The sequence below is a fragment of the Alexandromys fortis genome, unplaced genomic scaffold (genome assembly GCF_014885135.2).
Source record: "Alexandromys fortis isolate MF-2015 unplaced genomic scaffold, M_Fortis_MF-2015_v1.1 scaffold_84, whole genome shotgun sequence".
Taxonomy (NCBI): Eukaryota; Metazoa; Chordata; class Mammalia; order Rodentia; family Cricetidae; genus Alexandromys; species Alexandromys fortis.
In genome coordinates, this window is record NW_026068017.1 from 4,244,197 (window position 1) to 4,271,290 (window position 27,094).

Here is a 27,094-nt window from a genome sequence, read left to right on the forward strand (position 1 = left end):
AGCTGTGCGCAGGCTCGGCCCCGCGTGGCGCTCGAGGGCGGGACCGGCCGGTGGCCTGCACGCTTTCAGGTAGGCGGGACCGGGCAGGAGCTGGCCGCGCCGGCGCCGCTCGCCGGGTGTGACGTACTAACCCTGCGCCGCCAGCGGCGGTGGGCCTGGGGCTCGCGGGAGGGGAAGGAGGAGGAGGGGTGGTGGCGGTGGTGGAGGTGGAGGTGGAGGTGGAGGCTAAAGCCGCGCTAGAGGCGGCCGCGGCGGGACGGCACGGCACGGCGCGCGGCCCGGAGCGTTGGCATCGTGAATTGAGACGGCTCCATCTGAAGACAGCAGGAGTGGCGGGGTCGCCGCCGTCCGAAAGATGAGCCGGAAAGCCTGAGGCGGAGACACCCGCCTTGGGGCCCGTGTGGCCGGCTCCCCGCTCCGGGTGAGGACGCCCCTTCCCCTCCCCCCGCCCTTCTGTGGCCTCTTCCATTCCTGGTCCTCGCACGCACCTAACTGGGCCCAAGAGGCCCTTTAGGGGACTTGAGATGCGTGTGTGCCGAACCGCCCTAGGTTTCAGAACTATACCGGGTCGGGAAGCATTCAGGTCCCCCGGGATAAGGCTGGAGAGGGGCTGGTTTGCCTGGTTCCCCGGGCTTCGTTCTCTCCTACCCTCTTGATTCGGTCGCTAAGCACCGACTCGGTTTGCTTCCAGTTTCTTTCAAAAATTTCCCCTCTTATCACTCCATTTTCTGAGCCATAACCCTGGCAGCACCTTTCCCCAAACCTGAGGCGTATGTATGTGTCCCCTCCTCCCCCCATATCATTCCAGGGTGAACGGGAACTTCCCACTCGGGAACAAAGTTTTCCTAGTGGAAGTTGTCTTCCAGGTACACATATCGGGATTCCCGTGTTGAGGAAAGAAACCCTAAGACTTATGCTAAGGACACTCATAGTGGCATTAAAGGGGAGCCTGGAAATACTGGGCTTCACGCAAGGAGCTTAGAAATAAAATCTAAGGCTTGCCACTTAGTCATTTTCCATTGCTTCTCTACCTGGGCAAGGGAAGAAATGACGGCAAACTCTGAAGGGTTCCTTGTGGACCAGGTTAGCTGGGAAGAGCTGAAGGTAGGGGCTTTTTAGATTTTTATTGGTATCTAAAACCAGAGGGGAAATGCTGAGGAACAGCATTTCCTTTGAGGAAGGAGTAGGATGTTGATTCTGATATTGAAGTTTTTGTTTTACAGGGTACTGGAAGATGAAAGAGACTATACAAGGGACCGGGTCTTGGGGGCCTGAGCCTCCGGGACCCGGCACCACTTACTCAAACCCCAGACGAGAACGTCTTCGTTGGCCCCTGCCCCCTAAGCCCCGGCTCAAGTCAGGTGGTGGGTTTGGGCCGGATCCTGGGTCAGGTACCACAGTGCCAACTAGACGCCTCCCTGCACCTCGGCCCTCTTTCGATGCCTCAGCTAGTGAAGAAGAGGAAGAGGAGGAGGAAGAAGATGAGGAGGAGGAAGTAGCAGCTTGGAGGCTGCCCCCTAGATGGGGCCACCTGGGGACCTCCCAGCGTCCTCGCCCTCTGCGGCCCTCTCATAGAAAAGCCTGCTCACTGCGCCGGCGCCGAGCCATGAGAGCCTTCCAGATGCTGCTCTACTCCAAAAGCACCTCGTTGACATTCCACTGGAAGCTTTGGGGGCGCCACCGAGGCCGGCGGCGGAACCTGGCACACACCAAGAACCATCTCTCAACCCAGGAAGGGTGTGCAACGCCACAGGTGCCGTCACCCTGCTGTCGTTTGGATTCCCCCCGGGGGCCACCCCCACCTCGACTGGGTCTGCTAGGTGCTCTCATGGCTGAGGACGGGATGAGAGGGTCTTCACCAGTGCCCTCTGGGCCCCCCATGGAGGAAGATGGACTAAGGTGGACCCCAAAGTCTCCATTGGACCCCGACTCCGGTAAGGTGGGAGATGAAGTGGGAAGGGTGAAGAGCCGGAGCCCCAGGACGTTGTTGCTGTGGTGAGAACGGGGCCTAAGGAAAGCAGAGCTAGGTGTCCAAAAGAGCTGCGGAATGATCTCATTGAGCCTTAACGCTAAAGGCCCGTTCTGGCACACACCTGTAATCTATTGCTTGGGAGGCTAAGACAGAACAGCCTAGGCTGCAGAGAAAGCTCCTGTCGTGTGGCAGTGGGAGAATCTCACTTCGAGCAGCAATGATGCTTGGAACCCACAGAGCAGCTTTGCCTTGGTCTTCAGCACAGACGACAAAGGGCGCTCTGGTTTAGGAAAGTCAGGCTTGTCCATCTCAAAGCCGCCTTCCTCTCAGGTTCAGGCTTGTGCGTGTCTTCACAGTTCACTCATGGCTTGTGGAATGGACCTCTAGGAGAAGGGTGTATCATCTGCAGACTAACGTTTTTATTTAGAATATCTTCTAACTCCAGCCTATGATTTATCATCCTTCCGTATGCACTGTGTACAAGGCTAGGTGTTAGCATATGTTGGCAGTGAGTATTTCTGAAGTCTCCGAATCTTGCTCTGCTCTCCTCCTGCTGGTAAATAGGAAGTCTTCCTTTTCTAAACTTTTGGACGGCCTTACATTAGGCGTGAGGTGTGGGGGGCGCGGCGTCTTGCACTCCATAAGGCATATCTTGCTAGATTCTGCTTCATCCATGCTCTGTGGTCCTATTTGTATGGATCAGTTCTTTTACTGGGGCCAATTTCTCATCCCTTTGCGTTTTCCATGCCTTACAGGCCTCCTCTCATGTACTCTGCCTAATGGTTTTGGGGGACTACCTGGTCCTGAAGGGGAGCGCAGCCTGGCACCCCCTGATGCCAGCATACTCATCAGCAATGTGTGCAGCATTGGGGACCATGTGGCTCAGGAACTTTTTCAGGGCTCTGACGTGGGCACTGCGGAAGAGGCAGAGCGTCCTGAGGAGAAAGCTGGCCAGCATAGTCCTCTACGGGAGGAACACGTGACCTGCGTGCAGAGTAAGCCTTTAGAGGACTTAAGTCTCCTTTTGACCACCTCCTAGGTCAGAGTCTAAAGGTCTCACCTTATTCTTCTACCTCTGCTTAGGCATCTTAGATGAATTCCTTCAAACTTATGGTAGCCTCATCCCCCTCAGCACTGATGAAGTTGTCGAGAAGCTGGAGGACATTTTCCAGCAGGAGTTCTCTACTCCCTCCAGGTGAGCTTTGAAGGAGGGCTGAGACCTTGAGGCCGGGGAGAGATGGTTATCCTCCTTTAGGGATGGATGTATGTAGGATGTGAAAGCTATAGCTGCAGGAGAGGAGGCTACAGACAAAGTCCCAAGCTTTAGAAAACAATTGGGAAGATCTTTATTTGGGATACTGTGAGACACTGAGAAGTTTATGCCTGATCTTCCCTGTGTTCTTTCTGGGGTATGGGAGACCCTCAAAAGGACTGGTGCAAAAGGTCATTTTAGAATTTTATTCTAGATAATTGTGGATAAATAGTCTGCCCCAGCCCATTAGCTCTTATGTGATTGCAAACCTTTGGCCTATTCAGGAAGAGTCTGGTACTGCAGCTGATCCAGTCCTACCAGCGCATGCCAGGCAATGCCATGGTAAGGGGCTTCCGGGTTTCCTATAAACGACACGTGCTCACCATGGATGACTTGGGGACCTTATATGGACAGAACTGGCTCAATGACCAGGTAAGAGGAGGAAGATAAAGGGACTTGAAAAAGCCTTTGGAGAGTGGAGCCTTTTACATAGGGGAACCAACCTTGTACCCATGCCAAACCCTCTAGGGCAAGTTACTTTTCTCTTTTCCCCAGGTGATGAACATGTATGGAGACCTGGTCATGGACACAGTCCCTGAAAAGGTAGGTCCAACCAGATTTTTTCTTTTTTTGATCCAGGGTTTCTTTGTTTAGTCCTGGATTTCCTGGAACTTGAAATGCAGACCACGCTGGCCTTGAATTTAGATCCACTCGCCTCTGCTTGGCCAGCCTAGAATTAAAGGCATCTGTCTATGTCTCCACTTGACACCAACCAGATTCTTTAATGCCCAGAACATTGCAATGTAGGGTGACTTAGCAGTTTTTTTACATTTGCTTTCATCTTTCCCATCTTCTATAACTAGGGTCTGTGTTTGGGAGAAGAGGTGTTAAGTGGTAAGCTATTTTAAATCTGCAAGCCAATCTCTAGTGTGTGTGTGTGGTTTTTGTTTTGTTTTTTTTTTAATTTTTGAGACAGGGTTTCTCAGTAGCTTTTGGTTCCTGTCCTGGAACTAGCTCTTGTAGACCAGGCTGGCCTCAAACTCAGAGATCCGCCTGCCTCTGCCTCCCGAGTGCTGGGATTAAAGGCATGTGCCATCACCGTCCACCCCAGTAATTGATAGGAAATTGTAAGAGAAGGTTAAGGTTGGGCAGTGGGTGGCGCACACCTTTAATCCCAGCACTCGGGAGGCAGAGGCAGGCAGATCTCTGTGAGTTCAGGCCAGCGTGGTCTAGAAGAGCTAGTGCCAGGACAGGAACCAAAAAACCAAAAAGCTACAGAGAAACCCTGTCTCGGAAAAAAAAAAAAAAAAAGGTTAAAAACAGTTCCGTGCTGGGCAGTGGTAGCACACACCTTTAATCTTAGCACTTGGGAGGCAGGGGATGGGGATCTCTGAGTTCCAGGACAGCCAGAGTGTTACACAGAGACACCCTGTCTAAAAACAACAAAACCACAGTTCTACTGTATTATTAAGTGAATTAGAACACCAGCTGTTGAAGCCATTCCATTTAGGCTGTATGCAGTGGAGTATGGATTGGGAAGGGGAAGGGAATTGTGGGCAACTCTGAAGTCTTTTAATTCTATCCAGCTCTTTTGTGTCTTTGGCACAGGTGCATTTCTTCAACAGTTTCTTCTATGATAAACTCCGTACCAAGGGTTATGATGGGGTGAAAAGGTGGACCAAAAATGTGAGTTACGAGTTCACAACTACTTGTGCAGCACCTTGTCTTTTATATTTTAAAGTTTTGCTTTCTATGAGCCCTTTCCCCAACCCTCGTCACCATTCTGCCAAATATTAAATGTTTTGTGTACTAGGTACTACTGTAGGAAGCAAGGATACAATAGAGTAAGGAAATAATTTTGCCTTGATGAGATTAGGGTAAGTTAAATTTCAGCTAGTCGTAAAGTGTTGTGAACATATTAAAACAGTGACGACAGCATGAGAGGTGGGTATGGGTCTTACCAGACTTAGGTTAAGGCCTTCCACATCTGAATGATTGGAGTTGCCATGTGCAGTCTGGGAAACAGTGCTCTAAGCAAAAGGAACAGCAAGTATTTTAGACCCAGACAGGAAAAGAATATGCTTTGAACAAAGTGACTAAGGGTAGAATGATAGAAAATTGGGCAGAGAAGATCATGTGACTTATATGACGTAAACAGACAAAGATGGATGTCACTCTGTGTACCTTGAGAAGCCATTGAAAAACTGATTGCGTTTTTACCGTGTGGGTGTGTGTGCCTTGGTATGCATGTGGGGGTCAGAAGATAATGTGCAATGATCAGTTCCAGAGCTCAGACTCAGGCGGTCAGGCTTTGTGGAAGCACTGTACCTATTGAGCCATCTTCCCACTCATACCAGACTAGAGATGCTGCATGTTGGGTGCTCATTCCGTGGTGGGATGAAAGGGGAGAGTAGCTCAGGTGAAGTAGCTGGACTGGAGTGCAAGTGGGAGATGAAGACAGCAGTGGAGAAGATACCTGGGCTTGGGACTTAAGTAATGGGAAAAATTGGGACAGGAGCAGTTTAGGGTGGATTCAAGAATTTCTGTAGGTTTCTTTGCCCTGTAATTGAAAGGCCAAGAAATTTCTACAGCAACAAAGGAACATTGGTCCTAACACACACTTGCCTTCCTTCCTCCTGTGACCTAACACTACCTTATCTTCCTACCCTCTATCCTCCCCACCCCCCAAAAATGTAGCTAGAACTATAGCTGTGCACAGTACACCACTAGACTTCTGGCCTGGCCTGGCTTCAGGGCTTCATATCTGTGCTCAGGTTTACGCAGGGGCCTGGTGAGCCTTATTTCGTCCAGTAGCGGCAAGAATGACAACACAGCAACAAACCCTTAGCCTTTGTAAATTTATTCTTCCTGGGGTTCAGCAAGATGGCCCAGTGGGTAAAGGTACTTGCTGCCAAGCCTGATGACTTGAGTTTGATCCCTGGGACCCACATGGTGGAAGGAGAGAATCAACTTGTTCTCTGTCCTCTACACATGTATAATAAAGTCTTTGCTGTGATCTTGAGCAGTTACTTGCCCAATGGGCAGTTTTGTGTCTTGAGTGATACAAGAACTTGTGGTAGGATGAATATACACATTAACTGAGCCATGCATTTCATGTGGATAGTGACTAGTTTACTCCCCGTAATGAATGAGGACAGGTCCTTTTGTTCTCTTCTTGAGACAGGGCAAGGTATAGGCCAGTAAGTGTAGAAGCTGCACTTCAACCCTAGGTGTGGCACCAAAATCCTGAGTCTTTTGTTTTTGCTTTAATTATTATAAGGTGTATTGGGTGTTCTGCCCACATGAATGTCTGCACCACATGCATGCAGTGCCATTGAAGTAAGAAGGGGCCATTGAATCCCTGGAACTTAAGTTACAGATGGTTGTGAGTGCTGGGGATTGAACTCAAGTCCTCAGGAAGAGCAGCCAGTGCTCTTTATGAGTACCTGGTACCAGCAGAGACTGGCCCTGAATTCCTACTTCTACCTCCTAGCTGCTGGAATTACAAGACACATGTATGTTCTGATACTTTTTTTTAAAGTTCATTTAAATTCATTTTATGTGTATTAATGTGAAGGGGTCAGGTGCTCTGGAACTGGAGTTACAGACAGTTGTTAGCTGCCATGTGGGTGCTGGGAATTGAACCTGGGTTCTCTGGAAGAGCAGTCAGTGCTCTTAACCGCTGAGCCATCACTCCAGCCCCTCTGATACTTTTCTTATTTCCAACTTTCTTCACCATTGAATATCTCAACATCAGCCAGATGTGATCGTGCACGTTTTTAATCCAAGGACTAAGGAGGGAGAAGCAGGAGGATCTCTCTGGTTTTGAGGCCAGCCTGGTCTACATAGTTACTTCCAGGACAGCCAGGGCTGTTTAGAGAGACCCTGTCTCAAAAGACCAAAAACACAAAGCAAAATCTGGGCTAGAGAAATAGCTCAGCCTATAGAGTGATTATGCAGACCTGAGTTTGTTCCCCACCTAAAAAAGTCAGGCCAGAGCCGGGCGGTGGTGGTGCATGCCTTTAATCCCTTCACTGGGGAGGAAGAGGCAGGAGGATCTCTGGGAGTTCAAGGCCAGCCTGGTCTACAAGAGATAGTTCCTGGGACAGGCACCAAAGCTACAGAGAAACCCTGTCTCAAAAAACCAAAAAAAAAAAAAAAAAATCAGGCCAGGGGTAGTAGTAATATCAGTGCTGTGGAAGTGGAGATAGGTGGATTTCTGGAACTTGCTGGCCAGCCTGCCATGCTTGCTTGCTGAGTCCTAGGTCAGTGAGGGACTGTCTTAAGAAAAGGTTGACATTGTCTGAGGAAGGACACTCAGTTGTCCTCTGGCTTCTGTGTGCATGGCACACACATAGGGAATCTAAACAACAGTGTAGGGATATAATTCAGTAGTAAAGGGCTTATTTAGCATGCAACAGGTTATGAGTTGTATACCAGGCACTGCTCCTGTGTCACCCCTAGCCCCCCAATAACATCTCATAAGCATTAACATCGAAGCTGAGCCTTCCCTCACAATCTAGGATCTGTATTTTAAGACTCCTTTGCTTGTTGCATATTTTCTTTTTAGAAACCTACGGGCCTTCAGCAGGTCTATGTTGTTTCTGACCTCCAGCACTCTCTCTTCAGGTGGACATCTTCAATAAGGAACTGCTGCTGATCCCCATCCATCTGGAGGTGCACTGGTCCCTAATATCCGTGGATGTCAGGCAGCGCACCATCACCTATTTTGACTCCCAGCGCACTCTTAACCGCCGCTGCCCTAAGGTTTGAGGAGGCTGTGGGAAGACAGTAGTAAAGATGTATGGCCATTGGGCAGCAAGCCTGAGGAGTGACTGTCAGACTGCATTTGGCTGGTAAATGACGGTGTCGCTTTCTTTTTTCTTTCCCACATAGCATATTGCCAAGTATCTGCAGGCAGAAGCGGTAAAAAAAGACCGACTGGATTTCCACCAGGGCTGGAAAGGCTACTTCAAAATGGTGAGTTTCCAGAGGGAAGTAGAATAGTGAGGTAGTGGATAGGAGGTGGGAACTGAATCCGTGACCTCTGGGATTCTCTTGCTTTCTCCTCCCTAGAACGTGGCCAGGCAGAACAACGACAGCGACTGTGGTGCCTTTGTGTTGCAGGTAAGCAAGTGCCGCGGCCCCCTTGGCGCCAGTCAGTGCTTAGGGCTGTTGATGGGTTCTTGCCTCAGTTGGCTCAGCCAGTTGTAGAGCAGGGAGTACCTTTATGTGAGAGCACAGAAACCCTGCTTTCCTCTCCAGTCCTTCTCCATCCAGAGTTGGGACTGGTTCTCTGCCTTTGGTCCCAGTATAGAGGCTTCTTGACAGCCTCCCCCAATTCAATCTCTTTTTTTCCCACTTGTATGTAGGGTGTTTTTCCCACTTGTATATAGAGTGTTTTAAATCCCAGGCTATTAGATGCTAATGCCAGTCTGTATGAGAAATGGAGATTCTCTTACGGTTTGTGTGAACTGTGTATTGCGGGTCCTGACTGGGAGGGATGCTCAGTAAATGTTCTCATGGCCTGCTTTGTTAACACCCAGTACTGCAAGCACCTGGCCCTGTCTCAGCCATTCAGCTTCACCCAGCAGGACATGCCCAAACTTCGACGGCAGATCTACAAGGAACTGTGTCACTGCAAACTCACTGTGTGAGCCTCATACCCCAGACCCTTTAATGGGCAGGGGACAAGGGAGAGCCTTCCCAAGAAACTCGAGTTCCTCTGTCTCCCCACCCAGGTCCCTTTGGATTTTCATATTTAAATGTTCTGATTTCTGTATTTTGTTTTCTTTTGCGAGAATGTTGATTTCTGATGGGAAGGGGGTGGCCACACGAGGCTTTCCTCCCTCTCTAGGGGAATGTTGCCCTGTGGCCTAGGGGCGCATCATTCCTCCTTCCGCGTTCAGGGGGCAGGAAAACTGTGGGGGTGGTGGGCGGGCAAAGGGATTACTGCCTGCCAGATCTTCAAGACTTTTTTTTATATATATAAATATATATATAAAAATGCCACGGTCCTGCTCTGGTCAATAAAGGATCCTTTGAAGATACTTAAGTGGTGGTCTTACTTGAGGGGCCTTAAATTAGTGGATGTGCCCTGTCTCAGGCCTTCCGGCTAGTGCTGTTAGCTGCCCCTTTTCAGGCCTTAAGATCTCAAAAGCCAGCTTTCTATATGTGCCAACACTTCCTCTTCCAAACAGATCCTCCAAGGCAGGAAGAAGAGGAATTAGCCTCAAAAATAAGGGAGGCTGAGAGAGAAGCTGGGAACAGACAAGTACCCTGACAGCACACCTCCCTATGCCTGTTAGACAAGAAATGGGTTTCATCCTTTTCTCTCCAGCTAGGAAAACTTCCTATCCCCTGGTTCCGTCATTCTTGCGCACCGTGAACACACCAATCTTTAGTGGTCAGAAGAACAAAACTTCGGTAGGAACCTGTAGCAGAGATGTAAAGGGAAGTGGTAGTCCCGAGTGCCCGGAAGTCCCCGGAGGCTAAAGCCTCACCCCCGTCGCTTGATAGGACCCGCTGAACCACGTGACTAAGGCACGATCGCCTCCGCACGTGTAAAGGTGCTGGGCTCCAAGATGGCTGCCCTGCCGCGAGGCCCGACTTCTATATGTCACTTCCGTACCAGCGAGAAAGGCGGGCCCTTCAGCCAATGAGGTTGCAGGGCGGGCCTCGAACTTGATAGACATTAAAATTACCCAATAGGGCGTCCGAGGTAAAGCGCCTACAAACTAACGTCACGTCGAGTTGCAGAGCGCCGGCAGGCGGGGCAGAGGCGGTCAAGCCAATGCGATGGCTGGGGCGGGGTCGGGTGCTCTATAAGTTGTCGATAGGCGGGCACTCCGCCCTAGATTGTAAGGATCATGTCTGCGAGTCAGGATTCTCGGTAAGAAAGGCATTTGCAAGCGGTGGTGGCTACTTACCCCGCCGCTCCTTTCGATGGTCCCGCGGGGGGTGGGGGGGGAGTTGAGAGGCCCATCGCCCAAAACCTACCAGGTTGCGGGGGAACCGAGCCGGGAGGAACCGTCCAGAGGGGGGAAAGGGGGAAGCCATCCACGGCCGACGCTGCCATCAGCGCGGAGACGGGAAAGGGCGGAGGGCGCGAGGTTCGTCGCGAGGCCTCTGCCCGAGGGGGGGGGGTGCGGTGCGCGGAGCCCGGGTACTGAGAGGCGAGACGAGGTCGCGACCTAGCGTGGGAAAGAGGAGAGGCGGCTGCGCGGCCCGGAGCCGGCTGGTCTGGTTGCCTCCCTATGTCGGGCAGGGCGCGCGCGAGGGTTCCGGAGGGTTCTGGCGGTACCACTCGCGACAAGCAGGGGTGTCTGGATCTTCACGTCGCTCTTGGAATGTGGGTCGGGGAAGAAGAAACCGGCCGTTCAGGGTGCTGGTTTTCTTGACGGCCAGGACTGAGCTTAACCCCGAGGAGCGACCGCGTGAGGCACCAGGAGCCCACCCGGCGCCGGGCGGGCGGGTCCATTTTGCCGCACAAGCCGGGCAATTGGCAAACTGCGGATGGGCAGGTCCACTTTCCTTCGGGGGTGAGCGGCCTGAGGTATGGGAGGGCGACGCCATTTCTCGACGGGGGCGGGCGGGTTGCGGATTGTTTCATGGCGGGGGAGACGCCGCCGAGTGGCGGAGCGAATGAGCACATGGCCGCTTGAGAGGTTCCCCTCCCCCAGTCTGCTTCGCTTGTCTGTGTTGTGCAATCTCCCCTTTAGCTAACTCGGCCGGGGCTCATTGTGCGCGAGGCCGCCACCGCCCGCGGCCTCCCACATCCGGGTACTGGGAAGGGGGGGCAGGCCGGAGGGAGTGGGGGAGGGCGCGGGCGGCGTGACGTGGGGGGAAGGGGACGGCCCACCCTCGGAACTCCGAGGTGAAGGGCGGGACTTCCGGTGGCCTTGATGCCGGGGAGGAGGCGCACACGCTTTGCTCCGCTGGGCTCAGACCGTGTGGGTCTGGCAGGAGACACCGCATCTCGGCGCCTTGTGTACGAAGGCACAGCCCGTTGATCTCCACAGGAGGGTCACTCTAAAGTGCCTCTTGACTGTCTGTCGTTTGGGAACAAATGGGAGTTCGATCGGGAATTGGCTGCTTGCTTCCGTGCTCTACTCCAGCAGGAAAACAAAACTAATGCTTTGAATCAACAGATCCAGAGACAATGGCCCTGACGGGATGGAGCCCGAAGGTGTCATCGAGGTGAGACTCCACTACTCTGTCATGAATTTTCTCTCCTATTCAAATCCTTGCTGTACACGTCTGAAGCAAACAGGCGGTACCTCCTTATAGTGACAGTGACCTCAGACACCTAGAATGAGGTGGCCGGCTTGGGTGGAGTGGTTGTGCAGCTTTTGTGTAAAATATGTTACTGTCTTACTAACTTTTCATTTCTTTGCATCCTGCAGAGTAACTGGAATGAGATTGTGGATAGTTTTGATGACATGAATCTCTCAGAATCCCTCCTCCGTGGTATTTATGCCTATGGTTTTGAGAAGCCCTCTGCCATCCAGCAGCGAGCCATTCTTCCTTGTATCAAGGGTAAGAATCATTGTCAGGATAGATTTGGACTGTCCCTGACTTGGGTAGATTTTTAATGGTCGGTGACTAGCCTAGGTGGGTGTAGTTGATAATGTTTTGGTATCCTGGAGTCTCTTGTCACAATATCATGGTGACAAGAACCCCACACTTTGCATCCTTGTTTCCTTACTGACACTATAAACTAGGGTTCTGAATGTCTGTGAGCCCAAGCTCCTTTACCAAATGGAATTCTTGATCTGATTGTAGGTTATGATGTGATTGCTCAAGCCCAGTCTGGGACTGGGAAAACAGCTACATTTGCCATATCAATTTTGCAACAGATTGAGTTAGATCTAAAGGCCACTCAGGCTTTGGTTCTGGCACCCACTCGTGAGTTGGCTCAGCAGGTAAGAGTGGTTTCTTCCTTTTTAAATGGCTGGTGGAAGAATGGCAGCAACTGAAAGGACAGGTGCATTTTCTGCCACTGCTGGCTTTAGAATCCTTGTGGTAGCTTCTAGAGAACTGTTGATTATCAACAGTTTTTCTGCTAGCGAAACTTTACCCAGTTCTGTGGAATCAAGCTGGCTGGGCAGGGTCAGCTATTTTATGAAAGAACCCCTGGCAATGGGCAAAGAGACACCTTGGTGGTGGTGTTGTTCTTAAATCAGCCAGGGGCAGAGCAGATGACAGTCCTTTGTTCATCCTAGCTTGATGCCTGGCTTGGTGGCCAAAGCTGTTTCATGCCTGGGGCACAAAATCCTGATGCTAGTGTTAACTATTTAAAGCTAGTGATTATTTTGAAGCATCTGGGTGTTGATAGAAGCAAGAAATTAGAATTAACAGTGAGGGCCCTGTATATCCAGATCATTGTGTGTGTTTTGTTTACGTACGGACTGGGGGTATAACTCAGTAGTGGAACGTGTGCCCAGCATGAGTGAAATCTTGTTTTGTGGCAGGGATGTAATAAACATGTTGGGTGTGTTGTTGCATTCCGAATTCAGCCTTTGGGATGTGATGTTGGTGGAGGCTGTGAGTTCCACACCATAAGGGCTAGCCTGGGTTTTAGAGTTGCATGTAGAATGGAAAACTTACTATGAGCCTATGTGTTTAGAAATCAGGACTGCCATTTGTGATGGCGGTGGGGGGGTGTCTTAAGATTAAATTGACAGCTGCTTTTCAGCAGGTAACGGGTAAGATAATTTAGTAAACGGCCTGTCATAGCCCAAGCTAATGGAGATGTCTCTTTTGTGTTCAGATACAAAAAGTGGTCATGGCATTAGGAGACTACATGGGTGCCTCTTGTCATGCCTGTATTGGGGGCACCAATGTGCGTGCTGAGGTGCAGAAGCTGCAGATGGAGGCCCCCCATATCATCGTGGGCACTCCTGGCCGGGTGTTTGATATGCTTAACCGGAGATACTTGTGTAAGTACTACTTTACAGTTAGTTGCTGGGTGGCTTTCCCAAGTTTCATTTCTTAGGATGCTAGTTTTCCCTTACTTAGAATTGAGTTGCTCTGTGATGAACCCCATGCGTGTCATCTGAGCCCAGCTTCCCTGTTGCCTTAGCCCAGGTAGTGTTCTACTTCCCAGGGCTGTTGTCTCACTTAGCAGGGAGGTCTTGGGCAAAGGATCAGTCCTTATATTCTGAGAGCGGACTGTCTGCCCTCTTACCAAGAAACTTAGTTAAATATATTTTATATTTCTTACTGTGCTTGGTATTGTTTCTGCCTTCTAGCGCCAAAATATATCAAGATGTTTGTACTGGATGAAGCAGATGAAATGCTAAGCCGTGGGTTCAAGGACCAGATCTATGATATATTCCAGAAGCTCAACAGTAACACACAGGTGAGGAAGGCGGCAGCCTTCATGGGGTAAATGAGGCTTGGTTGTGATGTGAGGAGCACAAAACATCCTTGTGGCTGATCCATTTTCACCCCCACTAACTAGGTAGTTTTGTTGTCTGCTACAATGCCCTCTGATGTCCTTGAGGTGACCAAGAAGTTCATGAGGGACCCCATTCGGATTCTTGTTAAGAAGGAAGAGTTGACCCTGGAGGGTATCCGCCAATTCTACATCAATGTGGAACGAGAGGTGGGGCCCAGTGCAGGAGGCGGACCTGGTAGTAAGTTGTTGGGTATAGCCCCTGACTGATGTTTCCGGATCTCCAGGAGTGGAAGCTTGACACATTGTGTGACTTGTATGAAACCCTGACTATCACCCAGGCAGTAATCTTTATCAATACCAGAAGGAAGGTGGATTGGCTCACTGAGAAGATGCATGCCCGGGATTTCACTGTTTCTGCCATGGTAAGTTTTCTCAAAACTTATTAATAGCTATGTGCATGTGTGTAGGTTGCCCAGAAGACACCTTGTGCTATTTGTTACATCCTTATTTTCTAGCATGGCGATATGGACCAAAAGGAACGAGATGTGATCATGAGGGAGTTCCGGTCTGGTTCTAGCAGAGTATTAATTACCACTGACCTGTTGGTGAGTAGAGGCCAGTTAGGGAAAGCAAGAGGGGAGGAGTAAGTCCAAGGTGATTCCCTCTCCAAGGGGCTGACCAGTGCCCCTTTCAGGAACGTAGCAACTTGGAAGAAAATCTGGCATGCCTGAGGTCTGGGGAACAAGGGTTGCTTGTTGCCTTTGCCTGCCTTTGGTTGCCTACATGTACGCCTAGTCTGTCTGGGTAGATTACCTTCTGACAGCTCTTACCATCTTTCTTGACCTAGGCCAGAGGCATTGATGTGCAGCAGGTCTCCCTAGTCATCAATTATGACCTTCCCACAAACAGGGAAAACTACATCCACAGGTAAATTAAGATCTGAGGTACCAGAACTCACTTGCTCAAACTCGTGGGCACCCCTTTCTCACTTGCATATTCCTTTCTCCTTAGAATTGGCCGTGGCGGTCGCTTTGGCCGTAAAGGTGTGGCCATTAACATGGTGACGGAAGAGGACAAGAGGACTCTTCGAGACATTGAGACATTCTACAACACTTCCATTGAAGAGATGCCCCTCAATGTTGCTGACCTCATTTGAGGGGCTGTCCTGCTACCTGGCCATAGCCAGGGTTCAGTCCTGGGGGGCTGAGGAACAGCTGGAGGGGGGAGGGAAGGGAGCCAAGGGATGGACATCTTGTTTTTGGTTTTTTGTTTTTTTTTTTTCTCTCTCTCTCTTTGAATAAATGTCACTTTTTGAGGCAAAAAGAAGGAACCGTGAACATTTTAGACACCCTTTTCTTTGGGGTAGGCTCTGCCCCAGGCGCCGTCTCCCCCCCCCCCAAAACACTAATCATTTCCCTAACATAGTCAGTCACCTGATTCTAAAGGCTTTCTTTCTTACCCGGCCAAGTCTCCAAAAGTGAGTCAAGGGTCTAAAAGATGTCTGGCCTCATTTGCTGGACCAAATCTACAGGGAGAATCCCTGCGTGAAGTTGTCCGGGGGAATTGTCCCCCAGGTGAGGGGAGCAGGGGAGAGAATATGGTAGCCATTTTTACATTGTTTTGTATAGTATTTATTGATTCAGGAAACAAACACAAGAATTCTGAATAAAAATACTTGGAAACTGCCTGTTTGGGCTTCTTGTTTGTTCCTCTGCCACCTGCTGCTTGCGTGGATCAGCTGTGCTAGTTCCTTACTGTATTTGCTGTGTTGCCTCCCTGCTGTGTGTGCCTACAAATAACAAATGAGGCACCTTTTTAATCCTATTAGAGGCCAGCCTGGTCTTCAAGAGCTAGTTCTAGGCTCCAAAAGCTACAGAAAAAAAAAGACATGACCCACTGTATTTAAAGTGGTACTGACAGCATAAGGTTAGTCACAAGTGTCATGTGATTCCAGCCTTGAGGAACTAATAAAGAGTAATGGGGTCAAGAAGTGAAACTGAGTTCTGCATTGTCATAGCTGAGGCCCAACCCAGATGTGGATGCTGATTGCCTCCTTTGGGTTGGTGGAAGGGGGGGGCTCCATCTGTCCTGAGAGTATGGACCGGGTTGGCCTCTTAGATCTGCCTGCCTCAGTAGTGCTGGGTTTGAAGGTGGTGCACACAGATGGGGTTAGGTTTCTGACCAATGAGGAAAACGCATTTCTCACCTTGTAAATAACCAAGTAGAGCAAGTTTTGCTTAGGTAAGATCCTCTTGAGTCAACTGCCTCATTTTTCACGTGGTAACCAAGACTTTGTACCTCCCACTCAAAAGGCCACTGCCAATCACAGCTTAGTTGTGAAAGCCAGTGACTAACATGGGAGCGGAGGTGTCTGAGTCAGGTTCGGGGTGGGATTATCTTAGTTAAGGGAAGTACAACTTTCATTTCCTCTTCCAAGAGGATTGAGGAAGAAGCTAGCACAGCCCAGCTGGACTCTGAACTCTTCTACCATGAGGCTCGAAGTGCTTTGCTTGGTCTCACTGGGACTTCTTGTAGGTAAGGAGAATTGAGAGGTGGGTGGGAGAGAGCTCTTGGGCAGGAACCTCTACCTAGGTTGTTAACCAATCTTGCTGAAAGCCCAAGGAACAGGGAAAGAGTGTCCTCACAAAAAAGCTGCTACTCTCCTGCCATCCTTCACGGTGACACCTACAACTACAGAAAGCACAGCAAGCCCTACGACCAGCCACAGGCCCATCACTACCACCCACGGGAATATTACAGTTAATCCAACAAGTAATACTACCAGTTCCGGACCCTCAACTTCTACTCACAACCCTGCCACGACCACCAGTCATGGGAACGCCACAGTTCATCCCACCACAAACAACGGCACTGCTACTAGTCCAGGATTCTCCACCACCACCACCGGCCCTCACCCGGGACCATAACCACCCTCTCCGAGTCCTAGTCCAGGCAGCACAGCGACTAGCGGAAACTACACATGGACCAATGGCTCCCAGCCCTGTGCTCAGCTCCAAGCACAAATTCAGATTCGAATCCTGTACCCAACCCAGAGTGGAGGAAAGGTAAAGCTAAGGGGCAAGAGTCAAGTCCTGTTGTGGTCAGAAGGAGGGGAACAGAGGTGGGGATAAAAAACATTGCATGGCCCAGCCATGTAATTTCAGACTCACTATTTTCTCACTTCTGTAGGCCTGGGGCATCTCTACATTGAATCCCAACAAAACCAAGGTCCAGGGGGGCTGTGTCGGTGCCTCTCCCCACCTGCTTCTCCTATTTCCTGATGGACAGCTCACCTTTGGATTCAAAAAGGTTAGACAGCTTTGTCTTCATCCTTTCCTCTCCCGTGCCCCATACCCATGCCCCCTGCGCCTACCTTCTTGCTCTGTGGACATGAGGCCACTATCCCTGCTGCTCTGATCCTCTGTGTTCACCTCAAGGACCTGGAGCACAGCCAGAATATGGTCTACCTCAACTATATGGCAGTGGAATACAACGTGTCCTTCCCACACGCAACACGTGAGTAACCTTCCTTTCTCCTCACCACACTAGCTAGTGTGGAGGGAACTGAGGACTTGGGAGTTAAGTGGACTGGATTTGACCCTTCATTACTGACTTCTTCAGAGTGGACATTCTCAGCCCAGAACTCATCTCTTCAAGAGCTCCAAGCTCCCCTGGGCCGAAGTTTCTGTTGCAGAAATACAAGCATAGTTCTTTCTCCAACTGTTCATCTCGACCTGCTCTCCCTGAGGCTACAGGCTGCTCAGCTGCCTCACACAGGACAATTGGGGCCATGTAAGACCCTCTACCTCTTCCTTCCCGGGAATCTCCCAGCACTCTCCCCAGAGCTCTCTCTTTCTACACCCTAGTCGTCTCTACAAGGCTACCTATGCCCCCTTGCTTACTGCTCTAAGTTATGGGGTTAGTTTAGAGCATCACCCCTGTGTTCTTCCCCCTCTGTCCCAGGCGTCTCCTGCACCAATGACCAACCCCTCTGGCTGCCTCTCATCCTTGGCCTGGTCCTCCTTGGCCTCCTTGCCTTCGTGCTCCTTGCCTTCTGCATTACCCGAAGACGACAGTCCGCCTACCAGCCCCTGTGAGCACCGGCTCCCGCCAAGGAGCCCCCTCCTCTCGTCAGCGTGCCGCTGACTCTACCGAGTTATTTTCCTTCCCTATCTTTAAGAACAAAATTGGAGATTTTGTGATGGGGGCGATTAATAAACAAAAATGGTATCCTACTCCTGTTCACAAAAAAAGGCTCCACATGCCCTGTCAGGATTAAAAGCCACGAGTTTCTTGTCATGTGCCTTCTTGTGCCTCCCCATGGTTGACTCACCAGGAGACAGCTGGCAAGAAGGGATGAAAATACCAGAGTGACCAAACGCCTTCATGGTTTCATCCTTCTGTGTCTGGCACAGCTGCTGGTGAAGCTGCCAAAACTCCTTTCCTCTCTTCTGGGGCCAATGGCTGCCCGTTCCCTTAACATAATGGATCAGACGATCCTGGCATCCTGTTCCTGACAAGCTACAGGTACAGCACAGCCAAAATAGGAGTAGGCGGCCATGTCATTTCATTTCAAATGGGTGAAGCCAGTGGTTACTGAGCGATCAGAGTCCTACTGTCTGTTGTGAGGGCAAAATTCACCGAAGAGCCCACTGCAAAGAGCCCACTGCAAAGAACTGCGCGACCCACGGAAGCAGTGGGTAGAACAACTTCAGGCCCAGCAAACATACTCTTAATGCCCGGGCACCAGAGGGCAAGGGGGTGATGCCACTTGCAGGGGAGCCCACGACCAGATTCTAAAAATGGACTTCCCACTGCACCAAAGTCAAGAATAAGCTTTCCTGTTTTTTTAGGACAGGCTTTTCTGTGTAGTCTCAGCAGCCCTGGGACTCAGTAGACCAAATTCTTGGTCCCTCGCTGCTGAGAGGTGCTTGTGGCAGAACCAGCCCAGCTCCACCCTCCAGTGACAAGGAGCAGGGAAACTATTTACGAGCGCCCTACATACAGCCTGAGAGCCAGGCAGATCCATCGGGAGGGTATGGAGCCGGTGTCCGGGCGCTGGGTGCTGGGATGCAATATGGGGTGACCCTAGGTGCCTTTTCCCAAACAAGGGATATTGGGGACCTTTTGCCTGTGCCCTCTGGACCATCATTCTCAGGGTTCTAGCCTACACATAGCAGAGGCTGCCTGTTGTGTCAGGGACTGCTCTCCTGTAGCTGAGTCTGCTCCTCTTCTACTTCACGGTCATTTTCCAAGACCTGGACAAACCAGAGGAAGAAGCAGGGGACTAGGAGGGATGCCCGGCTCAGAATGGCCTCTCCCCGACGCCATTCTTTCCGGAGAAATCAAGGGGGAAAAATAATAGAGCTGCAGCGCCATTTTGAAGACTCGTATTTTTTTACTTTCCAACTTCAAATATAAAGTTAGCCGAGAGAAGACAAGATGGCGCATACGCAGGAGGGACGGTGAAAGGCGGAGGGATAAATCTTTTTTTTAGAACTGATAGCCTAAACAAAAGCGCAGAAGTCCTAACTGCGCAGGCGTACAACTCGGACACGCTTTAAAAATTCGAACGTCAAGGCGCGCACAAGACGCCGTCGGTGGACGAGAGCAATCTCGGGTTACCGAGGCAGGGATGGCGGTGGAAGGGGCGGTGATGCACCATCCCCGGGGAGAGGCTGCAGGTGAGCACGCATGCGCAGCGTGGGTAATGGCGGGGCGACCCAGCCTGGCGGAAGCTAGCGTTCCAACATGGCGGGCGAGGCGGACGGACCGTTCAAACGGGTGCTGGTGCCGGTTCTTTTACCTGAGAAATGCTATGATCAACTTTTCGTCCAATGGGACTTGCTTCATGGTGAGTTTTATTCAGCCTTTAAAGCCTAGTTCGAGCAACCCCCGGCCGTGAGTTGGTGTGAGCAGTACCGGAGTTGGTCACGCGAAGCTGCGCCGGAAGGCGCTTCTGAAGAGGGCGGAAGTGTTCTGGCCCCTGCCTAGGGAAGGTGCCATATTTGGGCATGAGGGGGAGTCGCCCGAAAATAGTTAAAATGTGTGTTTTACCGTCTGGAAAGTACGTAACCCCCACCTCCCTTTTTTTTTTTTTTTTTTTATTTTTTTTCGAGACAGGGTTTCTCTGTGGCTTTGGAGCCTGTCCTGGAACTAGCTCTGTAGACCAGGCTGGTCTCGAACTCACAGAGATCCGCCTGCCTCTGCCTCCCGAGTGCTGGGATTAAAGGTATGCGCCACCACCGCCCGGCCCCCCACCTCCCTTTCTGGGCTGTGGAATTCAGGGCCTCGGACGTGCAAGGCAACCACTCTGCCCACCGAGCTCTATCCCCAGCCTGGAGAACTCATGTTTTATAAAATAAAATTAAAATCCCAGCCGGGCGAATAGAGCTACTCCTTCCATCCCAACACTGAACGCAGACAGACAGACCCCCCCCCCCCCTTTGTGATGCATTCTCAGCCAGCGCTGACTGAACTTACTATGTAGCACAGGCTGCCCTTCCTTGGCCACCAGAGTGCTGGGAATATAGGGATGAGCTATCTCATCCCGTTACCTTCCTTTCCCTTTCTTAACAAGGCAAGGCCATGGCCAGGGGTTCCACCAGCTGTGGGAGCCATTGGTAAGGCCCTCCATCTTTCCGCTCTGCTCAGCTCACAGATTCAGAGGCACTGTTCTAGTGCCGTTTGGCTTGCAATAGTCAGACTCCTGCTGGGCCAGGATTCAATGCTAGGGAAACTGCCAGGAGCACTGGCCCTCCCTTACTTTTAATCTCAGCAGAGGCAGGAAGGTCTCTGAGTTCAAGGACAGCCTGGTCTACAAGGTGAGTTCCAAGACTATAGTTTCTACACAGAGAAACCTTGTCTTGAGAAACCAAAATAAATAAATGATAAATACTAGATGATAAAAAGCAAGCCCTGGAAGAGCAGGCTTGGCCACTGAATAAGGAACAACCAGAAGATTCAGGAATGTATGCTGTAAAGATTGGCCTTTGGAAGGAGACCATTTGGAGAGAAAGGAAAGGGTCAGGAAACTCTTGAGCAATACCTGTGTAACTGAAAAGCAATGGCGGTCATGCCTGGGCAGCTACATGTTCCTGTGGAACTGGTGAAATGGCTGCGAGGCTGGTGACCTGCAGAAAGGCAGAACAGGAGAGCTGGCTCCAGAGTTGTCACCTGAGCATCACACACACCTTTTGTGCCCACACACAGTGTCTATAGATACAGACACCACGAGACACAAGCGATCACTGGAACTGGAGTTAGAGACAGTTGTAAGCTTGGGAGTCCCAGCATGGGAGCAGGGACTCCGACCCCTGAAGGAGAGTAGTAGGTACTCTTAACTACTAAGCCAGCCCTTTAGCCCATATTTAAAATCCACCTTTGTTGTGTGCATCGACTTCTGCACACCCAGGTCATCAGACTTAGCAACAGAGCCATCTTACTGGCTCAGTATTTTTTTATTTTGTTCTATGTGCATTGGTGTTTTGCCTGTGTGTATGTGTGTGAGGGTGCCGGATCTTCTGGAATTGGAGTTTGGCAGCTGTGAACTCCATGTGGGTACTGAGAATTGAACCTGGGTCCTCTGGAAGAGCAGCCAGTGCTTTTAACAACTGAGCCATCTCTCCAGCCTTATTTTTTTGAGAAGGTTCCTACAGAGCCTTGACTGTCCTAGAACTCACTATGTATGTTGTAGCTTCGAACTCATAGAGATCTCTCCGAGATTAAAGGCGTGTGCCACCACACCTGGCAATAGTATTTAAAGACAGGGTCTCTGAATCTTAAATTCAGAGATTAAATGAGATTACAGGCGTGCACCGCAACAAACTGTCCTAATGATTTTTTTTATTTATTATGTATACAGTGTTTTGCCTGCATGTATGCCTGCAGGCCAGGAGAAGGCACCAGATCTCATTGTAGTTGTAAGCAATCACGTGGATCCTGAATTGAACTCAGGTCATTAATTATCCGATGAGTCTGTAGGAAATAGAAGGTTGGGCAGGGGAAAGGCGTCCAGGTAGAAGCTGCTTTGGCAGCATACCTAGTCTGGATGTAAGATGTTTGCAGCAGGAAGGCTCCCTGCCCCATCATTTCCCCTGTCCCCCAAAAGGAGACTTACTGCTGTGGTGGCCATGCCAAGGGTGAGGGGAGAGGGAACAGCTTACGAGGGCACTTCAAACCCTCACCTGGGTTCCAGAGACCTGTTTGCTTACTTCCTTCTCTCTTCCCAGTTCCCTGCCTCAAGATTCTCCTCAGCAAAGGCCTTGGGCTGGGCATAGTGGCTGGGTCACTCCTGGGTATGTATATATAGTTCCTTCCTTCTGTTCAGTAAAGGTGGGGTGATGAGAGGCTAATGCCACGGGCTCGGGATAGTATGCTTCTTCCCCAGCCATGCCCTTCTTTCTCCCAGTAAAGCTGCCCCAGATCTTTAAAATCTTGGGAGCCAAGAGTGCCGAAGGACTGAGTCTCCAGTCAGTGATGCTGGAGCTCACGGCGTTGACTGGAACTGTGGTCTACAGCATCACCAACAACTTCCCCTTCAGGTGAGGGGCCCACTCCTCACTCCCAAGGCCTAGTTGTTATTTATTTACTGGGGAGCAGGGAGTGCTCAGAGACAACTTGTAGGAGCTGGTTCTCTTCTTCCAGTGTGGATCCCGGGGCTGGAACTCAGGCAAATACCTTTGCCTGCTGAGCTCTTCTCCAGCCCTAGCGCCCCCACAGCTCTAGTAAGGGCTACAGCCCTCGCAGAAGTGTAGTCAGTGAGCTAGGTCTGGGGCAGGCGGGGGCGGGGGGGGGGGAAGCACAGGCCTGGTGGATGGCTATGGAGGCTTTCCCCGCCTCTTTCCAGGCCTGCCTTTTCCCTCCCAACTCTTGACTCTACAGCTCTTGGGGTGAAGCACTGTTCCTGACACTCCAGACAATTGCCATCTGCTTCCTGGTCATGCACTACAGAGGAGAGACCGTCAAAGGTGCCAGGGAATTGCTGGAGAGCAGGCATGGATCTTGGGGATCTTGTTGGGGACTCAGGAGGTTCAAGAGGGCTCCTTGTCTCCCTGACCTTTAGGCATTGCTTTCCTTGCCTGTTATGCGATGCTCCTGCTGGCGCTGCTCTCCCCACTCACGCCTCTGGCTGTAGTGACCCTGCTCCAGGCCTCCAATGTGCCTGCTGTGGTGGTGGGGAAGGTGGGTACTCCGAGTGAAAGGATGTGTGTGCTGTGTGGTGGAGGCAGAACGGAACCTCAAAGGGTGGACTGTTAGTCTGGGGGAAATGAGGGCATTAGTTCAGGTGACAGAAGCCAAAGTATGAATTTCTCTAGTTGCTCCAGGCAGCCACCAACTACCATAATGGGCACACGGGCCAGCTTTCCGCTATCACAGTGTTTATGCTGTTTGGGGGCTCTTTGGCCCGAATCTTCACTTCTGTTCAGGTGAGTGCATCTTCTGTCCTCTAGAGGGCACTAAAACCTCATGCGCCCAGCTGAGTAGTAAGCTGCTCCTCTGGAACCTTTCTAGATCTGTTGTCTCTCCTAAACAGGAAACTGGAGACCCCCTCATGGCTGGAGTCTTTGTGGTCTCTTCCCTCTGCAATGGCCTCATTGCTGCCCAGGTCCTCTTCTACTGGAATGCAAAGCCTCCCCACAAACAGAAAAAGGAGCAGTAGTGCTGGGGCAGCTTCTAGAACCATTCCATTCCATCCGGCCACTACCTTCATTCAGGTCCCTCCACAGGACCTGGTCTGCTGGTACAACTTAATCATCCTCCATTCCACTGTAACTGCAGCCTCCTGAGCCAGGGTTCGTGTAAACAGCACATACTCGTTTCAGCAGGGGCTGAGGCTGCCTTTCTAAGCAGCTGTCTTCTTATTGGAGCAGTGTCATGCCTTGTCCACTTACCTTCCTTCTGGGCAGAGGACAGAGCCTGGACAAACGTGGTTGGGAGATTGTGGCTGCTTCCCTCTGCCACCTGGCTGGGATAATCTATTGGACCCCAGTTCTGGAGGTGGGGGAGGGGAGAATGACTCAGATAAGGGCCTCGGGGTGGGGTGGGGAGGCTCCTGCTGCGGCAGGTCCAGACGGAAGGGAAGGGTGTGGAGAAGACATGGGCTGCTGCTGTAATGAGACAATAAAGACTCAGAGACGGCTTTCATTGTACAAAGTCGCGTTTAGTGTAGGTTTGTGCATTCTGCTTCCTTGGGAGACTTGTAGGCCTCTGAACTGGAAAGGGATGGGTCTGTGGGGTTGGCCCTGGATGTCTCTGCCAGTTAAAGGTGGGTTACAGACATGGGGCACCAGCAAGGGAAGTACTGTATGGAGTGGTAGAGCCCGGGGATAAGTAGGTGGGAAAAGAGGGCATTAGCTCCCCCTGGAGCCTAGGATCACTCTGAGGAAGGGAGCACGACGAGGGGGCCTCCGGTCTACAATGGGAAGAGCTGTAGAGAGAAACATGGGGTTTGGAGGTTACACTTCTGGGTTGGAGAGACTGGGCAGTGTCCCTAACTCAGTAGGAGACTGGTCTGACCAGTTTGCAGTAGACCGGGTTAGAATTTGCTATTCAGCCAGCCATGCTGGGTACAGCAGGCATGGAACAAGACCCTAGGATGGCTTAAAGAGCAAGGTAGCTCTGTTGGGGCACGCTCAGGAGCTGTCTTGCGTGCTGCACGCTGTTCGCCTCTTGGGGCAGCAGGCCAGGAAGGAGCAACAGGATGGGCTTGGCCTCTCCTTGCCCCGGGGGCTGGGAGAGGAAGCCGGGTCACACAAGGGCCATCAACAGTGGAGAAATGGAGTTAAGAAAGTAGAATACATTATCCTGAGATGGACAAGCCTCTGTCCTGAATTCTCTGAGCTCTCCCACCCAACTGCCTGGTGTGGCTTCTGCTAGGATGGACTGGCGTTCTCCCAACTTAGCCCTCTGGCTTTCATCCCCACCCAGCCTTCAGGAAGGAGAAGTGCAGAGTGGTGGTGGGGGACAACCAGGCACTCACGTGTAACTGCCGGGCAGGTAGGCTGACGAATAGTTGGGAGGCTGGTACCCAAAGCCTCTGCTCCCTTGCGTAGTTGTGTACCCGGGCCCCCAGTGCGGACCACCACAGGCCAGGCCGCCTCCTCCCTGGCTGAAGTGGACAGACCCGGTGCCCGAGTTCTTGCTCTTGCGCCGAGGCCTGTACTTGTAGTCGGGGTAGTCGCGGAGGTGACGGGCTCGTAGCCGCTTGGCCTCCTCCACGAAGGGACGCTTCTCTTCGTCATCCAGCAGCTTCCAATGCGCGCCCAGGCGCTTCGAGATCTCAGAGTTGTGCATCTTGGGGTTCTGCTGCGCCATCTGGCGGCGCTGAACAGAGCTCCACACCATGAAGGCGTTCATGGGCCGCTTCACCTTCTCCAGCGGAAGACCCCCAGACGCTCCAGGGCTCCCGGCACCCTCCTGCTCCTGAGGTCGCAAGGACAAAGAGGCTGTGGGGACCGGAGGCTCCAAGCCCCAAGTCTGGGCTTGTGAGGAGCCGGGCAACGCCATGGGTTGAAAGTAAAGCGTCTTTGAGAGGGCGTCTTGAATGCCCTCCTCCCAGAGTGAAGTCTGGGTACTTAAGTATCTTCCAGAGTCCTTGACTCGAACCTTTGTTCCCAGGAGTGAATTCGTCACCTCTGGAAGGCGGAACGCTGAATCCTTGAATCCTAGTCTGTCGCCAGTGTCCTGAAGAGGTTGTGCTCCCTCAAGTCTAGCTACTGCCAGTCCCGCTCCCTACCCTCTGCTGGGGCGGGACGGAGTCTTCCGTGGAGGCTGCAACTCGGTGAGGTTCTTGGTTTCCAAGGCTCCCACAGCTGCCGGGAGCGAACCCAGGTGCCACACAACTTCCCCACCTGTGCTCAGCCTTGGTGGAAGGTTCTTAAAGCCCGACTCCTCCCCCAATCCCTCCCAGAGGCTGTGCTGTCCCGACACAAACTCAGGTGTCCTGTTCTCCACAGCCCAGACACCTCCCCTGGGGCACCACGCCCCCTCTCCACCCAAGGTCTGGATGTCAGGCTTAACGGCCCCAATGGCTAAATTGTCAACTTTTTACCAGCAATTTAAAGCAAATTCCTTTCCTTGGTGGGATCAAGCTTGAGCATCAGATGTCCCCAGGGTCACTCCCTACTCAATACTTTTTCCGGTGCCTGTTGATCCTCAAATCCTGAACTGCCCCAGGGGTAAGAAACTCAAAGATGGGCTATGGCCATTTTTGTTTTCTGAGTCATCCCAGCAGGTGCCTGGGCAGATGAGAACACTCAAGCACTTGCAGCCAAAGGACTCTGCACCAGAGATACTTTTTTTTGGTTGTTTTGTTTTTAAGACAGGGTTTCTCTGTGTAACAGTTCTAGCTGTGTACTGGAACTTGCTTTGTAGACCAGGCTGACCTCAAACTCAAGAGATTCGTCTGCCTCTGCCTCTTGAGTGCTAGGAATAAAGGTTTGTACCACCACTCCCAGGTCCTCTGAACTATCTTTACTGCCCTGATATATACTTTTTTCAATGTCATTATTTGAGACAAGGACTGCACCATACAGCTCTGGTGTTGCATGCCTTTACTCTCAGTACTTGGGAGGCAGAGACAGGCAGATAGATGCCCGATCCACGAAGCGAGTTCCAGGACAACCAGGGCTACACAGAGAAACTCTGTCCTGAAAAACAAACAGGATGTATCAGGTACTTACAAGGCAGATGGATCTCTGGCTCCCAAGTACTGAGAGTAAAGGTGTATAACACCATCACCTGGACATATTTATTATATATACAGTGTTCTGCCTGCGTGTATCCCTTCAGGCCAGAAGGTGGCACAAGATCTCATTATGGAAGATTGTGAGCCACCATGTGGTTGCTGGGAATTGAACTCAGGTCCTCTGGAAGAGCAAGCATCCAGAGTTCTTAACCTCTGAGCCATTTCTCCAACCCCTGGTAAATATTTAAGGATCTAAGTTCACTACATTTTAAGGTCATGGCTTCTCTGTCAAGACATTCAGGGCCGCCCTCTTTAGGATCACCTTCAGCCCTCAGTGTACTGTCCAACATAGGTCTGGAGTCTTCCAACTCTATAATCATACCTCTTCTCCCTGGAGACCCCAAAAGCTAAGGTCAAGGATGTGGATTCTGGAGTCAGAGCAACACCAGGCCAGAAATACGTGCTGACCCTCCTGTGTTCCAGAGGCCATGCTAAGAGAACCCTATTTTCACCTCTGATGAAAGCCCAGCCTGTGCCCGGGGCCCCAGATAATCCGATTAAATAGCCTGCCCAGACTCTCAGCTCCTAGCAGGAACAGATCCAGCTTCAAGCAGTCTTGCCTAGCCTCCTGTGACTCAGGGTTTAGGAGTGGCCCAACTCTATCAAGCAACCAAGGGGAGGGAGGAAACAGCAAGGCCTGAAGCACAAACCTCTGGACCAGAAGAATAACTGGGTATGGAGAATTAAGTATGCAGCAATTTCCAGAATATCATCTTTCTG

General features: G+C 51.2%; 5 protein-coding genes and 3 non-coding genes across 10 annotated transcripts; 7 read left to right on the plus strand and 1 right to left on the minus strand.

The window, feature by feature from the left end:
- Window positions 1-195: 195 nt before the first annotated feature.
- Window positions 196-9,274, plus strand: Senp3 (SUMO specific peptidase 3). Its single transcript, XM_050162525.1, has 11 exons — window positions 196-421; window positions 1,224-1,934; window positions 2,728-2,967; window positions 3,056-3,167; window positions 3,509-3,656; window positions 3,780-3,827; window positions 4,833-4,910; window positions 7,854-7,991; window positions 8,121-8,204; window positions 8,301-8,351; window positions 8,771-9,274. The coding sequence occupies exons 2-11, from the start codon at window positions 1,235-1,237 to the stop codon at window positions 8,879-8,881; spliced, it is 1,710 nt and encodes a 569-aa protein (XP_050018482.1). The 5' UTR covers window positions 196-421; window positions 1,224-1,234; the 3' UTR covers window positions 8,882-9,274.
- A 741-nt stretch (window positions 9,275-10,015) lies between these two features.
- On the plus strand, window positions 10,016-15,313 carry Eif4a1 (eukaryotic translation initiation factor 4A1). Its single transcript, XM_050162533.1, has 11 exons — window positions 10,016-10,116; window positions 11,375-11,423; window positions 11,630-11,762; window positions 12,009-12,148; window positions 12,997-13,165; window positions 13,478-13,587; window positions 13,690-13,833; window positions 13,911-14,048; window positions 14,142-14,231; window positions 14,474-14,553; window positions 14,638-15,313. The coding sequence occupies exons 1-11, from the start codon at window positions 10,094-10,096 to the stop codon at window positions 14,780-14,782; spliced, it is 1,221 nt and encodes a 406-aa protein (XP_050018490.1). The 5' UTR covers window positions 10,016-10,093; the 3' UTR covers window positions 14,783-15,313.
- LOC126514147 (small nucleolar RNA SNORA48) lies at window positions 12,355-12,498 on the plus strand. Its single transcript, XR_007595508.1, has one exon. It is a non-coding gene; the product is annotated as a small nucleolar RNA SNORA48 (small nucleolar RNA).
- LOC126514150 (small nucleolar RNA SNORD10) lies at window positions 13,254-13,394 on the plus strand. Its single transcript, XR_007595511.1, has one exon. It is a non-coding gene; the product is annotated as a small nucleolar RNA SNORD10 (small nucleolar RNA).
- LOC126514146 (small nucleolar RNA SNORA67) lies at window positions 14,274-14,413 on the plus strand. The gene has a single exon (XR_007595507.1). It is a non-coding gene; the product is annotated as a small nucleolar RNA SNORA67 (small nucleolar RNA).
- A 151-nt stretch (window positions 15,314-15,464) lies between the features above and the next one.
- On the plus strand, window positions 15,465-17,861 carry Cd68 (CD68 molecule). The gene is given in 6 exon segments (XM_050162538.1): window positions 15,465-16,161; window positions 16,243-16,691; window positions 16,816-16,935; window positions 17,064-17,142; window positions 17,248-17,418; window positions 17,590-17,861. Coding segments are annotated over 6 exon segments (999 nt in total). The 5' UTR covers window positions 15,465-16,115; the 3' UTR covers window positions 17,724-17,861.
- A 1,461-nt stretch (window positions 17,862-19,322) lies between these two features.
- Mpdu1 (mannose-P-dolichol utilization defect 1) lies at window positions 19,323-23,781 on the plus strand. Of its 3 annotated transcripts, none has more exons than XM_050162544.1 (7): window positions 19,323-19,480; window positions 21,858-21,923; window positions 22,037-22,169; window positions 22,510-22,595; window positions 22,691-22,809; window positions 22,944-23,054; window positions 23,162-23,781. In XM_050162544.1, the coding sequence occupies exons 1-7, from the start codon at window positions 19,378-19,380 to the stop codon at window positions 23,285-23,287; spliced, it is 744 nt and encodes a 247-aa protein (XP_050018501.1). In that variant the 5' UTR covers window positions 19,323-19,377; the 3' UTR covers window positions 23,288-23,781. The 3 variants fall into 3 exon arrangements, with proteins under 3 accessions (XP_050018501.1, XP_050018500.1, XP_050018502.1); XM_050162545.1 differs by having other exon boundaries at window positions 19,413-19,480; window positions 22,042-22,169; window positions 22,475-22,595; XM_050162543.1 differs by lacking the exon at window positions 22,691-22,809 and having other exon boundaries at window positions 22,510-22,620.
- A 113-nt stretch (window positions 23,782-23,894) lies between these two features.
- Window positions 23,895-27,088, minus strand: Sox15 (SRY-box transcription factor 15). The gene is made up of 2 exons (XM_050162552.1): window positions 24,608-27,088; window positions 23,895-24,055 (listed from the first exon to the last, which is right to left on the minus strand). The coding sequence occupies exons 1-2, from the start codon at window positions 25,132-25,134 to the stop codon at window positions 23,899-23,901; spliced, it is 684 nt and encodes a 227-aa protein (XP_050018509.1). The 5' UTR covers window positions 25,135-27,088; the 3' UTR covers window positions 23,895-23,898.
- Window positions 27,089-27,094: the final 6 nt, after the last annotated feature.

Bases quoted from the DNA above. Each gene is read 5' to 3' on its own strand.
- Senp3 (XM_050162525.1), top strand. From the start codon at position 1,235: ATGAAAGAGACTATACAAGGGACCGGGTCTTGGGGGCCTGAGCCTCCG. The intron at 3,657-3,779 runs GTAAGAGGAGGA...TCTTTTCCCCAG, and splicing joins AGAACTGGCTCAATGACCAG to GTGATGAACATGTATGGAGA. The intron at 4,911-7,853 runs GTGAGTTACGAG...CTCTCTCTTCAG, and splicing joins TGAAAAGGTGGACCAAAAAT to GTGGACATCTTCAATAAGGA.
- Eif4a1 (XM_050162533.1), top strand. From the start codon at position 10,094: ATGTCTGCGAGTCAGGATTCTCG. The intron at 13,166-13,477 runs GTAAGTACTACT...TCTGCCTTCTAG, and splicing joins GCTTAACCGGAGATACTTGT to CGCCAAAATATATCAAGATG. The intron at 14,232-14,473 runs GTGAGTAGAGGC...TTCTTGACCTAG, and splicing joins TAATTACCACTGACCTGTTG to GCCAGAGGCATTGATGTGCA.
- Mpdu1 (XM_050162543.1), top strand. From the start codon at position 19,378: ATGGCGGGCGAGGCGGACGGACCGTTCAAACGGGTGCTGGTGCCGGTT. The intron at 19,481-21,857 runs GTGAGTTTTATT...CTCTCTTCCCAG, and splicing joins CCAATGGGACTTGCTTCATG to TTCCCTGCCTCAAGATTCTC. The intron at 22,170-22,509 runs GTGAGGGGCCCA...TTGACTCTACAG, and splicing joins ACCAACAACTTCCCCTTCAG to CTCTTGGGGTGAAGCACTGT.
- Sox15 (XM_050162552.1), bottom strand. From the start codon at position 25,134: ATGGCGTTGCCCGGCTCCTCACAAGCCCAGACTTGGGGCTTGGAGCCT. The intron at 24,056-24,607 runs GTGAGTGCCTGG...TTCTCTCTACAG, and splicing joins TACCTGCCCGGCAGTTACAC to CTCTTCCCATTGTAGACCGG.